Source organism: Mustela erminea, chromosome 1, assembly GCF_009829155.1.
Source record: "Mustela erminea isolate mMusErm1 chromosome 1, mMusErm1.Pri, whole genome shotgun sequence".
Classification (NCBI taxonomy): Eukaryota; Metazoa; Chordata; class Mammalia; order Carnivora; family Mustelidae; genus Mustela; species Mustela erminea.
Window position 1 is genome coordinate 63,036,363 of NC_045614.1, and position 16,410 is coordinate 63,052,772.

Below are 16,410 nucleotides of genomic sequence, written 5' to 3' on the forward strand. Positions count from 1 at the left end.
CCAATATCAAACTGACATCCCCAAAAGATTCTGCATCAGAGAATAAAGCTCTTCAGGTTAAATTCTCTCCTTTAGGCACTACTGACCAAAATGGGAAGAGCTGAGGACAATGGTTCAGACCTGGACTAAGACAGAGTTACTAACAGTGAACACTGGATGATTCACTATTGCCAGACTACAAGTTTTTTCTCTCTCCTCTTGTTATAAATTTGCTTTTGCTTTTGTTCACTGACAACAGTATACTGACTACTATTCCTCACAGGAGTATGCAGATAACAAATTCCTCTGAATTATTCTTTGACAATATCCCTCTACTAATGAGTCTTCCAATCCATGAATACAGTATATTCAGTAGTGTGCTGGTGAATGTTTAATGACAGGCTCTTGGGGGTGGAAGAGAGCCCTGATTTGATAGTATTTGTTGATTTCCATAGTGTAAATACTCCCACTGTGGTCGAATTCAAGAAACCATCACTGAACGTGGATGTGGGGAGAAGGTACGTGGTCAGCTCTCATGTGCTACTATGACTTGGCTCCAACGTACCACTGGGTATGTACCTATTCATCTATTTGGGTCTCCTCTAATTTCTTTCACTTATATTCTTAGTTTTCTGTCAATGTCTTGCACATATTTATTTAAATTTATTCCTGGGCTGCCTGAGTGGCTCAGTCATTAAGCATCTGCCTTTGGCTCAGGTCATGATCCCAGGGTTCTGAGATTGAGCCCCACACCAGGCTCCCTGCTGGACGGGAAGACTTCTTCTCCCTCTCCCACTCCCCCTGCCTATGTTCCTGCTCTGGATGTCTCTCTCTCTTTCAAGTAAATAAATAAAATCTTAAGAAAAAAATAAAATAAATTTATTCCTAAATTTGATTTTTTAATGCACTATAAATAGTATCTACTTTAAATTCATTTTATAATAGTTTGCTCTAGTACAGAGGAACAAATTTGGTTTTGGTATATTGACTTTGTGTCTAAAGATTTTCAATAAATTCACTTAATTTTATTTAATTCCAATAGGTTATCTGTAAATTTATTTGGATTTTCTAGGTACACGATCATGTCATCTGAATAATAGCAGTTTTATTTTTGTAAATACCTTTTGTCAAATTATGAAACTTTTACCCTATTCCTAGTTTGCAAAGAGTTTTTTAAAAAAAATTATGACTAGATATTAAATTTTGTCTGCATCTAGTGAAAGATAACTTTATGAGTTCTCTACCTTATTGTGTTAGGGTGGGGAATTCTACTTGTTGCTTTTCAAATGTTAAACTAACTTGGCACTGCTGGATCAACCAACTTGGTTGTAATGTTGATCATTTTTAGATAAAGCTGAATTCAGTTTGCTAATGTTTTGCTAGGAATCTCTGCAGTTCTGTTCATGACAAAGTTTAGCCTCTCTTGTAATAATCCTTTTCAGATTTTGGTGTCAAGATTATGCTTGTCTTATAACACAAGTTGGGGTGTGTTCCCTTTTATCTATTCTCTGTAAGGCTTTGTAAAAGATCATTGCAACTCTTCCTCATAGGTTAGAAAGAATTCACTGGTGAAACCATCATGGCCTGAAATTTTATTGGTAGGAAAGTTTGTCATTGTTGTTTTTACGTAAACTCCACATCTAGCATGGAGCCCATTGGAGGGCTTGAACTCATGACCCTGAGATCAAGACTTAAGCTGAAATCAAGAGTTGGATGCTTAACCAACCGAGCCACCCAGGCACCCTATTGTTGTTGTTGTTTTAAACAGCTTTACTGAAATATAATTCCCACGCCACAACTCAACAACTTAAAGTGTATAAGACAGTGGTGTTTAGTATATTCATAGAGTTGTGCGATCATCACAATTTTAAAACATTGTGAGGTTTTAAACAGAGATTCAGTGTCTGAACATTGTTCAGATGTTTTATTTCTACTTGTATCTGTTTTGTAAATTGTATTTTCCTGAAAATTTCTCTATTTCATCTATGTTTTCAAATTTCCATGTTTAACATTGCTCATAAACCTCTTTTTCTTCTATGTCTATAGGATCTATAATGATGCCCTCTTTTTCCTTGATATTGGTGAATTCGTACTTTCTTTTCTCTTTGATCTGATCAGTTTTGCTAGGGATTAATTTCATTAATCTTTCCAAAGAACTAATTTTTGGCTTTGCTGATGCTACCGCATATTTGTTTTCTATTTTGTTTAAATTTCTCCTTGTTTTTGTGATTTCCTTACCATTTCTTTGGGTTTAATTTGCTATTCTTTTCTGATCTTTCAGATATACCTAGATAACGGATTTTCAGACTATTTCTCTTCTAACATGTAAATATAAGTCTACACATATTCTTTTAAGCTTGGCCTTACCTGCATTCTACAAGCTTTGATGTACCATTTAAAAATGATCATTCATATAAATAAGCCATAGAGATGAAAAGTACAACATAGGGAATATAGTCAATAATATTGTGATAACATTGTATGGTGACAGATGTGACTTATCATGGTGAGCACTGAGTAATGTATTAAATTGTTGAATCACTGTGTTGTATACCTGAAACAAAAGTAACCCTATATGTCAAGTATACTTCAATAACTCTTAAAAATGATCATTATTTTCTATTTTTTGATTTCCATTATGACTTCTTTGATTCATGAATTTACTAATGAATTACTTAATTTCCAAATATTTAGGTAGTTGCTATTATATTGCTATTGTTCATTTCTATATTAACTCTATATATGTTTTTTGTTCTTTGAAATTTTTTCGTAATTGCTTTATGGTCCAGCACATAGACAATTTTGGTGTTTCATATGCAATTTTAAAAGAAAATACAGGGGTGCCTGAGTGGCTCAGTGGGTTAAGCCTCTGCCTTCAGCTCAGGTCATGATCTCAGACTCCTGGGATCGAGCCCCGCATCGGGCTCTCTGCTCAGCAGGGAGCCTGCTTCCCCCTCTCTCTCTGCCTGCCTCCCCGACTACTTGTGATTTCTCTCTGTCAAATAAATAAATAAAATCTTTTAAAAAAATACATATTGCAATTGCCAAGTGTAGTCAATATAAGTCAATTAGATGTAGTTTGTTAATTGCTTGATACTTCTATATCTTTAGTGGGTTTTTTTGTCTACCTAGTTTTTAAGTTTTTGAGGGAAAAAAATGTTAAAATCTCCTACGTGTTTGTTATTCTATCTGTTTTTCTTCCAGTCTTGTAAAATTGTACTTACATATTTTGAGGCTAAGTCATTACTGTGTGTAATTTAGAGATTTTGTTTATTTATTTGTCAGAGAGAAGGAGAGTGCAAAGAGGGGGAGCGACAGGCAGAGGGAGAAGCAGACTCTCCATTCAGCAGGGAGCCCAATGCAGGACTCGATCCCAGGACCCTGGGATCATGACCCAAGCTAAAGACAGCTGGTTAACTGTCTGAGCCACCCAGGTACTAGATCCTTCTCTTTTAACTGCAGTACCTGGTCCATTTGCAGGTCATGTGATTGTTGTTGCTGTTCATTCCTTCTTGAATTTCTCATGCATGTTCTTCTGACTAAAAATTCCTTTGGTGCAGATCTCCTGGTGACGAATTATTATTATCTCGTTGTGAATTATCAGTTTTTGTCTGAGAATGTCTTCCTTTTATCTTCATTTTTGAAGACTATTTTCCCTGGGTTTAGAATTCTAGATTGAAAGGTACTTTCTTTCAACACTTTGAAGCTTCCATTCCAAGCATTTTGTAGGTTCAGTCATGTCCATTAGAAGATGGTAGGTCTTTTTTCTCTCGATGGTTTAAGTTACAGTCCCCCCTCCTTTTCTTTGGCTTAGAACAGAATTTTACTAAATATGCCTGGGTATGATTTTTTAAAAAATTTTATTCTGCTTAGTGTTGTTAGTGCTTTACTCTATGGCTTGATGTCTTTGTTAATTTTGGATCACTGTCATCCACTACGTCTTCCAACCCTGCTCCTGTCCCATTCTCCCTCTACCCTCTTTCTGGGACTTCAATTATACAACAGATCTGTTCACTAGGTCCCATATTTTAAAATGCTACTTTACGTATTTTTCCTTCTTTTTTTCTTTGTGCTTTAGTCTGGATCATTTCTACTGACCTCTCTGCAAATTTTCTCTTCATCTGTGTCTAGTTTGCTGGTAAGTCCTATTACTATTGAGTAATGTCAGTTCTAGAATTTTCATTTTTTGTAGATTCTTATTCTTCAGGCTATTTTTTAAAAAGATTTTATTTACCCATTTGACAGACAGAGATCACAAGTAGGCAGAGAGGCAGGCAGAGAGAGGGGGGAAGCAGGCCCAATGTGGGGCTCGATCCCAGGACCCCAGGATCATGACCTGAGCCAAAGGAAGAGGCTTTAGGGGCGCCTGGGTGGCTCAGTGGGTTGAAGCCTCTGCCTTCGGCTCGGGTCATGATCCCAGGATCCTGGGATCGAGCCCCATGTCGGGCTCTCTGCTCCGTAGGGAGCCTGCTTCCTCCACTCTCTCTCTCTGCCTGCCTCTCTGCCTACTTGTGGTTTCTCTCTCTCTGTCAAATAAATAAAATCTTAAAAAAAAAAAAAAAAAAAAAAAAGGAAGAGGCTTTAACCCACTGAGCCAACCAGGCACCCCGCTTCAGGCTATCTAGTTACATAACTGGAGCTCTCCTTAATACATGTATATTTTTAATGCTTGATTTTGAAATTAGAGCTACAAGAGTTATAAAAATAATCCAGAGAGTTCCCATACGCTCTTCACTCAGCTTTCCCTTATGTTAACATCTTCATAACAAGAGAACTATGGTCAAACCTAAGAAATTAAGTTTGCTATAATATATAAACTAAATCATAGGATCTACATAGACTTTTCCAATTTGTCCACTAACTTTCTTTTTCCACTACTGGATCCAATCCAAAATCTGAAATTGTGTTATGTTCCCATGTCTTTCTAGTCTCCTCTGATCTGTGACATTTCCTTAGTTGTTCTCTATTGCCCATGATCTTGAGCCTTCCATTTTTTTTTTTAAGATTTTATTTCTTTATTGGAGGGGCAGCGGGAGAGGGAGAAAGAATCTGAAGCAGACTCTGTGCTGTGCACAGAGGCCCACATGGGGCTCGATCCCACAACATGAGATCAAGACCTGAGCCAAAACTGAAAGTCAGATGCTTAACTGACTGAGCCACCCAGGCGCCCCAACCTTGAGCCTTTTAAAGAGCACTAGTCAGTTATTTTATGTAATATCTTTGTAGAATGGCATTCAGTTTGGTTTGTCTAATGTTTACTCATGATTAGGTTGAGGTTATGCATTATTTGCAAGAATACCAGGTAAGTGATGTGCCCCTCTCAGTGTGTCATATTCGGGGCATATGATATCAAAGTGTCTTATTAGTGGTGATGTTAAAATTCATCACTTGGTCAAAGTGGTGTCTGCCAGGATTCTCTATTGTAGGGAGTCTGCTTGAGGATTTCTCTCCCTCTCCCTCTGCTCTTCCCCTCATTTGCAGGCTCTCTCTCTCTTTCTCTAAAATAAATGAACAAATCTTTAAAAGAAGAATGATGGATCTGCAAGTTCTCTTAAACTGTAAAATACAATTTACATATATATGAAGGATCTGTCATGAGATCTGTCATGATTAAACCTGGTGAGCAGAGCTGGCAACTACTAAGCTTGGTCTTGGTCTGATTCTCTATAATCAGTGGAGTCTAGCATAAACATGAAGGAAACTGGTGAAAAAGGAATCAGGACAGTCACTGTAACTACTCTCAGAGGAATCACTGAATAAGTTTTTAAGTGAAACTAGAAAGATGTTGAGGGCAGTAAGGAGAGGGAGTTCAAATATACCCATATATTTACTTATGATTCCAGAAAGAAACAATGGAAGAAGGAAGAACCCAAACTAATAAAAATAGTTACCAAAAGGTTAAGGAGAGCATAAGGAAGGGGGGAAAGGGATATGAAGTGAAGTTTCTTTTTAAATAGAAAAATCACAGCTAGGGCGCCTGGGTGGCTCAGTGGGTTGAGCCGCTGCCTTCGGCTCAGGTCATGATCTCAGGGTCCTGGGATCGAGTCCCGCATCGGGCTCTCTGCTCAGCAGGGAGCCTGCTTCCTCCTCTCTCTCTCTCTGCCTGCCTCTATGCCTACTTGTGATCTCTCTCTGTCAAATAAATAAATAAAATCTTTAAAAAAAAAAAAAAGAAAAATCACAGCTAATAAACACAGAAGGAATAACAGAATTAGAAATCACCATTTTGTAACCCTTAATTTTGTTTAAAAAAATGGATCTAGGTAACAATCATCTAAGGCTTCTAAAGCCAATAATATGAAAGGTTGACAAAAACTTTATATATGATGGATCAGGCTCATAACCTCCGACGCCATTCTTCACTGGTAATAGGAAAGGCAGATACATTCCTCCTGATGGGATGCAATAAAAAATACACAGCACCACCAAAGAATTACCCTCATCAAAAAATAAAAAACAAAAAACTGAACATGAATCTAATAAAACATCTACATCTAAACTACAGTTTTATAGAAAATATGAATAAAAGAATATGTTTAATGACATCACAAAAATGCAGGGGCATCTGGGTGGCTCAGTGGGTTGAGCCTCTGCCTTCAGCTCAGGTCATGATCTCAGGGTCCTGAGATTGAGCCCCACGTCAGGTTCTCTGCTCAGCAGGGAGCCTGCTTCCCCTTCCCTCTCTCTGCCTGCCTCTCTGCCTACTAGTGATCTCTGTCAAATCAATAAATAAAGTTTTTTAAAAATGCAATTAGCCAAACCTAGGATGTAAGAAACCACAGTTTCAACAAATATGGCATTTTTAAAAAGCAGGTACAGGGATTTCTGGTCCAAGATGGCAATGTAGGAAGACCCCAGAACTCACCTCCTCTACAGGTGCTCTAAATCTGCACCTGAGGGCCACTGAACAGCTTCTATACAATACAAGATAGATACCACATAGATGGAACAGCAAGAGATGAGAAAGAGTGAGTCACAGTGGGAACCGCTACCCCTAATGCTGCAAGCTGCAGCAGGGAGGAACAGTACTGAAGGCATGGGCAACTAGAATATAAAAGGCCCAGTCCTAGAACTCTGCTGAGCAGTGAGAGCTCCTGAAACCCCTCAGCTGGAAAGTTCTACAGTTTGCATTTCCTTTTCACCTCAATAGCCCAGACAAGAGCAGGGTCTGGGCACCATAGCTGGCCTGCTGCCTCACTGGGTCCTTAGCATCTACCAGCCCAAGCCATCCCACCAATGTGGCCCCAACACATTACACACCAGGACACCCCAGCCGGTGCTCACTATAGCTCCAGGATCTTGTCAAGGTGATACAAGTTCAAAGCACCCTGGAATGCTCCAGTCTGGCACTAACCTCTGCTCCAGACTTGCCAGGGGACTCCTGGCACAAAGTGCCCCAGGGAACCCTGGTCCATGCCCACCTCAGCACCAGCTGTCTCACCATGGTAGCCCTATGCAAAGTACCCCAGGACACTCCAGCCCATGCCACCCTTGGCTCCAGCCACCTTGCAAGGGTGCCACTGTGTAGACCACCCAGGACATCCTGATCCATGCCCACTTCAACTCCAGCTGCATTCCCCTACCAGAGCACCCCTGTACAGAACATCCTGGGACAACCCAGCTTGTACCCACTTCAGCTTCAGCTGTCCTCCCAGGGCACTGTCTATACAGAGAGCCCTGGGATCCCCCAGGTTATACCCACTTCAGCTTCAGCAATCCTGCCAAGATGCCCTCTGCACAGAGAGTTCCAGGACCACCCCAGCCTGCATCCACTTCAGTTCTAGCCATCCCACCAGGACAGTTCCAGCATGGAGTGTACCAGGTCCTCCCGCCTATGATAGCCACAGGTTCAGCCAGCCAGCCTATTAGAAGGTGGAGGAGGGATAGGAAAATATCTTCCAAACTGAGAAGGTACTTTGAGACTATAAAACGAAGCAGGTGACTCCATGTAGTTTACAGAGTTTTATTCAGGGTAACTTACTGACAGGGGCGAATTGGGGGAGCAACAATTCAGGCAGCTGTGTGGCTATTTTCCACAAAGTCTGGATCTTAATCCATAGATTTTATAAAGCAAAGGGACATGCAGAAGGACTCTGTAGTGAGATCAAAGGGTTTTGCATGCACCTAATTGACAGCTAACTTTTATTAGATCTTGTGGTGCCACCTGTGCATCAGGAAGGGGAAAGACTATGGTATCTCTATCAGATTCATGGGAGGCCAAAGTAAGCCTCCCCCCATCCCAGCCCTGGTAGCCATTTCTAAGGTATGTATATTAATCTCCAATGGGCTCGCAACACATAACCCCAAGACAGGTCATCTGGTGAACATGAACATGATGGAGAGCCAAAGATGAAGACAGTCTTGTCAGCATTTCTACACTCTACAATCACTAGGCACACACAGTCTACACAGGTAATGACCATACAAAGATTATCCCTTCAAATTTAGGAGAAGTAGTTATTCCACCTAGTTTGTAGAAACAAACACAGAAAGTCAAGCAAAATGAGGAAAAAAAGAATATGTTCTAATGAAAGAACAAGACAAAAATTCAGAAAAAGAACAAAATGAAATGAAGATAAACAATGTATCTGATAAAGAGTTCAAAGTGATGGTCATAAAGATGCTCACCAGACTGGAGATAAGGGTGGAGAAACTCAGTGAGAACTTCAACAAAGAGAAAGAAAATATGAAAAAGAATCTATCAGAATTGAAGACTATAGTAACTGAAGTGAAAAATACAGTAGAGGGGATCAATCACAGATTAGTGGCTACAGAATAATCAGTAATCTGGAAAACAGGGTAATGAAGAACAATCAAGCTGAATAATAAAAAGAAAAAAAAAAGGCAGGTTAAGGGATCTCTCAGACAGTTTCTAGTGAGCAAATATTTGCATTATAGGGGTATGAGAAAGAGAAGAGAAAAGGGGGCAGAAAACTTACTTGAAGATATAATAGCCAAAAACATCCCTGAACTGGGGAAAGAAAGAAACATCCAAGTTCAGGATGCACAGAGAGCTCCAAATAAGATGAACCCAAGGAGCTCTACACAATGATATGTAATGGTTAAAATGTAAGATTAAAGATAAAGACAAAATTTTAAAAGCAGCAAGAGAGAAGCAAGTAGTTACTACAAGGGAAACCCCCATAAACCTATCAGTTGATTTTCAGCAGAAACTTCATGGGTCAGAAGAGAGTTGCATGATATATTCAAAGTGTTGAAAGTTAAACACCTACAACCGAGAATATCCTACCCAGCAAGTTTATCATTCAGAATTGAAGGAAAGATAAAAGTTTTCCCAGAAAAATACAAGTTAAAGGAGATCATCGCCACAAACAGGCCTTAGAAGAAATATTAAAGGGACTTCTTCTTTAAGTGGAAAAGAGAAAGTCATAATTAGAAATAAAATTATGAAAGGAAAACATTTTAGGAGTAAAAGGAAACACACAAAAAAGGTAGGGTAGTCATCACTTTGAAAGCTAGTATGAAGTTGAAAAGACAAAATAAATCAAATCAATTATATTTTAAAAATCAGCTAAGGGGACTCACAAAATTAAAAAATGTAAAATACAATAACATATACATAAAATGTGGAGGGGAGAGTAACAATGAAGTTCTTTTACAATGTGTTCAAATTTAAGTGACCATCAACTTAATATAGATTGCTATATACTTAGAATGTTATATATGAACGTCACAGTAACCACAAACCATTTTTTATGGTACATAAAAAAATGAAGAGGAAGAAAATCCAGCCTCACATTAAAGAAAGTGATCAATCACAAAGAAAGATAGCAAGAGAAGAAAGGAACAGAGAAGAACTACAAAAATAACCAGAAAACAACAAACAAAATGGCAGTAATACTTATCAATACTTAACAATACAATACCTACTTACTTATAGTACTTATCAATAATTACTTTAAATGCAAATGGTCCAAATTCTCCAATCAAAAGACACTGGGTGACGCATGGATTAAAAAAACAGGAGCTCTCTATATGCTGCCTACAAAAGACCCATTGTCAGAATGAAGACACGAACACACCGAAAGTTAAGGAATGGAAAAATAAATTCCATGCAAATGGAAGTGAAAAAAAAAAAAGAAAAAAGGCAGGAGAGCAATACTTATATCACAAAAAAGACAAAGAAGAATATTACATAATAATAACGGGAGCAATATAATAAGAGGATATAACAATTATAAATGTCTATATGCCCAACATTGGAGCACCTAAATACATAGCGCAAATATTAACAGACATAAAGGAAGAAATTGACAATAATATGATAATAGCAGGGGACTTTAACACCCCACTTACATCAAGGAACAATTTCCAGGACAGATCCCATGTTAAGCCACAAAACAATTCATAAAAGATGATATCCAAATGGCTGATAGACACATGAAAATGTGCGTAGTGAGTGATCTCTGATACCTTTCATAATGGTCAGAATGAAAAAGACTGAGTCTTGGTGAAGATGTAGAACCAGAAATCTCGCACACTGTGCACAGCAGCATAAACAGTCTCTTTGGAGGAAAAAACTAGCAGAGGGTAGAAGAGTTATTACCCACTAAGGAGAAAAAAGAGATATTTTACCCAAATGCAATGTTTGAATTCTGATTCAAATAAACCAAATGTAAACTGACTCTTTTTTAACAAATGAAGGAAAATCAAACATGGATTGCTATTAGTTAATACTAATCAATATTAATTAATGTTAATATTCCTGAATATGATCTTTTTTTTTTTTTTAACAATTTTTATTTATTTATTTGTCAGCAAGAGAGTGAGCACAAGCAGGGGGAGCGGCAGGCAGATGGAGAAGCTGATTCCCTGCCAAGCAAGGGGCCTGATGCAGGGCTCAATGCCAAGACCCTGGGATCATGACCTGAGCCAAAGGCAGATGCTTAACCGACTGAGCCACCCAGGCGTCCTGACAATGGTTATTTTGTAAAAGTGCTTACCGGTTAGAAATATAGACTGAAGTACTAACTAAAGAACGACCCTACCTCTAGGCTTTTCCTTCAAACACTTCCAGTGTACGCACGTGTACACGGACACACACACAAAGAAGTTGTGGGAGTGATATGTGAAGCCAGATTTGCAGGAAGAAGATAATTACTGAAGGTGGGTAATGGGCACACAAGGGTTTATTACTGTCTTTTCTCTAATTTTGTATATGGCTTTAATTCCATGAATGACTTCAAAACATAAGGAAGCTGGGGTGCCTGGGTGGCTCAGTGGGTTAAAGCCTCTGCCTTCGGCTTAGGTCATGATCCCAGGGACCTGGGATCGAGCCCCGCATCGGGCTCTCTGCTCGGCAGGGAGCCTGCTTCCTCCTCTCTCTCTGCCTGCCTCTCTGCCTACTTGTGATCTCTGTCTGTCAAATAAATAAAATCTTAAAAAAAAAAAAAGTAAAGAACATGATGAAATGGGAGCTGGAAAGAAATAAGACTTTTACCTCATAAACTGGCCCAATTTCATAATCTGTGAAAAATCCAACTGATGGTTTAGCTAGAAACACTGGAGTATCAGCACAACTGTGGGAGGGCACAAGAGGGAAGAAAGGCTGTTAGTTTTGCCCATTGGATTTGTGCAAAATAAATACACCCAAACTGCCAAAAATAATCACAGTATGTCATTTACTGGGTTTTGTTCCTGTTGTTAAAGCAGATTATGGGATAATTTTACTGGATGATAGACTCTTTATGAAGATATGTGCAGCTACTGTGGTTCATTTTTGACGTGTGTAGGAAGCTATCCTAACTGGGTTTTTAAATATAGGTGCTATGTTTCTTGGCATAGAAGAGTCCAATTTTTCTTAATAAAAATGATGTCATTTGACTAATAAATGTTAAGAGTTTGAAGTCCCGGGGTGCCTGGGTGGCTCAGCGGGTTAAAGCCTCTGCCTTTGGCTCAGGTCATGATCCCAGGGTCCTGGGATCAAGCCCCTCGTCGGGCTCTCTCCTCTGCAGGGAGTCTGCTTCCTCCTCTCTCTCTGCCTGCCTCTTTGCCTACTTGTGATTTCTGTCTGTCAAATAAATAAGTAAATAAATAAATAATCTTAAAAAAAAAAAAAAAGTTTGAAGTCCCCTGAAACTATGAATCCATGAAGCTATTCATTCCCTTCACAAGGACAATTAATGAAATAAGCCAAAGGCCCTCTCTGAAAGAAAATCACAATTTATATGTATTATTTGCAATTAAACAAATTTTAAATATTTTTATTTTTAGGGTCCTATTCCGAGAGAGGTGACTGCAAGGGAAGAGCATGGCTACAGACTGAGACTGTTCACATGAACGCAGGGGAGCGACACTAACCGCCAATCCCTCAACAACACTGGCAGGTCAGGAAAGCACAAACCCAGGTCTCTGGGGGCTGTCCAAAGGCCAGGTCTGTGGGGACCCCTGAAGCCTTGCTCTGCTCAGATACTGACATCCCATCCCCCAGCCCCCGCAAAAGTTCAGACCAGATCCAGGACCTTCTGGGTTTACTCGCATGGGTCCCACCTCCTGACAAATCCAAGTCCGGGAAAGACCCACCTCTGCTCCAAATCTCCCACCAGGAGTGGCTTCTTCGGAGGAAAGAGAAGAGACTTGCCTCCATAGGGAGTGTTAGGAGGGAAAAACCGAGGGTTTTTTAGGAAGTGGTTCCGACTCTCCATTCTGGCAAGCAGCAGTCGCTCCAGTTCTCTCTGGGGCACATGTAAGTGGCTCATCCACGTTTTATTCTTGGGTGGACCTGCCTTCTTTGAAACACACAAAAAATAGAGTCTGTGACAGGCCGGGGGACTGACTGTGACCACTGACACTGGGCCAACTCCATGACCCAATGGTAATCCGTGCCAACTCTCCTCCCTATTTCTCTGTGGACCCACAATGTCCTGTGTCACCGGGGACTCCTTCCACTCATCGCCTCCCTGTGCCCACTGCCCACACACACCACCTTGCATGGACTTCCACTCCAACCTTGATGGCCTTGCGATTGGCCTTTGAACACAAGTCCCCCGTCAGGCTGTCCACGGTGTAGTCTAACTCGTCTTCAGACTTAGTCAGCGTCTTGCAGGAAGCCTCAAGCTTCTTAATCAGGTTCTTCTTGGGGACAGAGCGCTTCTCACAACTGAATGTGAGTTTTGAACATCCGGGCATGGAGATGCCTATGGCACCAAGGAATCAAACTGAGCAACCACCGATGAAGGGGTCGTTTCTAAGAAGACTACATAATACCACCAAAGTCACAGTTGATACCTTTTCCTCAACTTTCACATTTACTACACTAGATATAACTGCTCTGTAGCATATAACTTACTCCTGTAACTTATTCTCTGTACTTGAGTCTTAGGACTAGAGAGTTACGTATTTGTTTGATTGTCGAACGTGGTCAAAGAACATGAGTAAACTACTGTCTGTCTGTCTCTCACTCATGTACACATACCCCATATGAGAACTTGCTTTTTGAAAAGCTCACATGAGAAATCAAAGTTTGCATTAGCTTTTTACACCTCTAAGATCAACCCCAAAAGGTTAAAGGAGAACACCCATTGCTAGCAAGAACTGGTACCAGCACCAATACTAGATCACTCATAGCTAACAATGAAACTAGTACCAGTACAGTTACCTGGGAACTTCTCAAAACATGTTAACTCTATCCTTACTTACCTGCATAGGACACTGAATTCCCAATTAACTTGGCAATATTAGGAGGTCTAATATCATGAAATGCTTACTTCTGCTCTTTCTCTCTGGCCACCTTCTCTACATGGCTCAGATTGTCAATGGAACTCGGTTCTCATGAGCATCCTCAATTCTCTGGATCCCAGTCTTCCCACCCCAAATGCCTTCTCAGTTCCAAAGCCTCAGAGGTCATCAGAGTCCCACTGACTGGGGTGCCTGGAGAGCTCATCCTCCAAGCCTGGCACCACTGGGCCATCCAGATATGTGGCCACAGGATCCACGGAGCAATGTCTTCCTATCCATAACACTGACTCTCCCAAAAGTCTACCTCCCTGCTTAAAACCACAACCCAGCTCCCACCATACTCACTCTCAGAATATCTTGCCTCCCGCATCCCAGAGAACTGGCCCAACACCACACACACAAATACACATCCTTCTCTGCCTCCCTACCCAGTCTTCCCACCAAACTCAAAGAAGGTAAAGCTGCTCTTTTCCTAGGTGCAGTATGGAAAAACCCCATGGTCCATGTTCTGACTCCAGCAGGAACTTGTTCCCTGATGTATCTGCCTTCAGTCCCTCCCTCTCTTGGCTTATTCAATTACTTTTTAAAACATTTTAATCTCTCTTGGTGTTGAGCAGCTGACAAGGGTGCAAATTCCACATGTACGAGTTGAAACTTTTGCCTTGCAGGGGTTAGGAACCCAGAGAGGAAGGGGCATGCTTAGAGTGGATGCGCCCAAGAACCACTAACAAAAATTAAAAAGGGGGGAAACATCAAGGAGGAAATGGCAGCAGAGGTAGCCAGTGTGGTTGTGATCCTAACTTCCCCAGAATGAGAGCGCATGTCCCAGCAGAGGACAGAAGCCTTACCTTTGGGTGCAGAGCAAAATGGCACTATGTCACTGTAGTAATCGTCCGGGCTGATCAAATGGTGTTTCTGTAGCAACTCGCTGTCCACACACCATCTGAACATAGTCTTTGCTACATAGAAGAGAAGGACAGAGGTGTGTGAAGCCAGACTGACATTGAAGAACCTGTACTCCAAACTTCTTCATCCTCCAAATCTAAACCATCTCACAAAGTTCTTTCTAAGAACGATGTGGTCATTTTGAGATTTCCGAAATTAATCAGCAAAAGCTGACCAGCCATTTCACAGAGGCCAACCATTAGGTAAGGCTGTGCTGTGGTATTATTTGAGCTAAAGTACTGTGTGACCCAAGGAGAGGTCTATTAATAAAATGCAATTAAGGGAAGTATGGTAGATTAAAGAAATGGCCCCAATCCTTTACCCTTCTCTGTATCCATGCCCCTTGCCATACGACTCTGCAGCTCCTTTTACTAGAGACAGAGAGCACTTCTTCACCCTTGACTCTGGCCATGTGATGTGTTTTGGCCAATGAGATTCTGGCAGAGGTTTGCATGGCTGAGCCTTCTCTCTTGCACCCTTGCCATCATCATGAGAAGAGCTTTCCTGCCCAAGAAGAGCTCCTGCTTCTTTATCTTGGATTCCAGCACGAATCCATGTGGAGCAGACTTGAGCCTAACTTGTGGCAAGGAGCCAAGTTCAGCTGGGCCCACGGCTTGAAGCTGGTCTAGCCAGCCAAGCCCAGGTAGATCAGCCAACCCCCAACAGACCCACTGACACATGAGACATAAGATCTCATTTAAAAGAGCCGGAAGTCAGTCATTAATATCCATGGCTGATGAGCCAAGAAAAAAACAATAGAGACATATTATTTAGAAGTATTCAGAAAATTAAAAATGGCCACCATTGGCAGATGGACTGAGACCAGGAGAGGTGCCATGGAGGACTTTTTCCAATGGTCTTTTTAAAAAAAAGAAAGAAAGAAAGAAAGATTTTATTTATTTATTTGTCAGAAAGAGAGAGAGTGAGTGAGTACAGGTGGAGCAGCAAGCAGAGGGAGAAACAGGCTCCCTGCTCAGGACTCAATCCCAGCTCATGACCTGAGCTGAAGACAGACACTTAACTGAAGAACCCAGGCATCCCTAGACTTTGTTTTTTAAGGCACTTTTAGGTTCATAGAAAAATTGGGTGGACCAGAGACGTCTCATAGAGCTCCTGGCCCCACGCATGCACAGCTGCCCCCACCATCAGCATGCCCCACCAGACTGGTACATCTGTTCCAACCAATAAGCCCACACTGACACCCTGTTCTCATACGCAGTCCATAGTTTACATCACAGTTCTCTCTTGGTGTTGCAGATCCATGGGTTTGGATAAATTTATAATGATGTGCATGGGTGGAGGCTTTTTATATGTCACTAGAAGCTTTTCTAAACTATTTGGTTTTTTTTAAAAACCATGTATATTAACACTTGGATACAAATTAAGGAATAAATAAGATTAATGGAAGACTCACAAGTTTCCAGACTTTGTTGCTTGCTCCATTAACCAACATGGCCTTGCCCTTTGGAGGTTTCTAGTAACCCAGGGTGAGACAAGCGAAGAATACATGTTTTTCCCATGATATTTGTTAACTGAGGAATTTCAAGGTTTGGCTTAGTTCCTGTTGTAGTCAGGGTTCAGCGAGGAAAACAGAAATCACTCTCTGCATGTCATATATAAAAAGGTTGGATGCAGGGGTCTATGGAATGGGAGCTTGAAGGTCAGGGAAACTATCACTACTGACTTTGGCCAGCAGCACTGAGGGAGGGGCTTCTCAAGAAGCTTTCTGGAAGGGACCCCTGGGTAGCTCAGTGGGTTAAGCTGCTGCCTTCAGCTCAGGTCATGATC

The 16,410-nt window shown here is 40.9% G+C and overlaps 1 protein-coding gene across 2 annotated transcripts in view; it reads right to left on the reverse strand.

Annotated features, from left to right (window-relative positions):
* The window catches only part of DLEC1 (DLEC1 cilia and flagella associated protein), a 69,964-nt gene that overhangs the window by 37,834 nt on the left and 15,720 nt on the right, over nucleotides 1-16,410 (reverse strand). Inside the window, exons 2-6 of one of the 2 annotated variants that reach the window (XM_032353807.1) lie at nucleotides 16,037-16,183; nucleotides 14,526-14,636; nucleotides 12,949-13,136; nucleotides 12,523-12,728; nucleotides 11,441-11,519 (exon numbers count right to left, since the gene is read on the reverse strand). In XM_032353807.1, the coding sequence (XP_032209698.1) occupies nucleotides 11,441-11,519; nucleotides 12,523-12,728; nucleotides 12,949-13,136; nucleotides 14,526-14,628 (576 nt within the window). In that variant the 5' untranslated portion in view covers nucleotides 14,629-14,636; nucleotides 16,037-16,183. The remainder of the gene's footprint in view (nucleotides 1-11,440; nucleotides 11,520-12,522; nucleotides 12,729-12,948; nucleotides 13,137-14,525; nucleotides 14,637-16,036; nucleotides 16,184-16,410) is intronic. The other variant, XM_032353772.1, reaches the window with a different exon arrangement.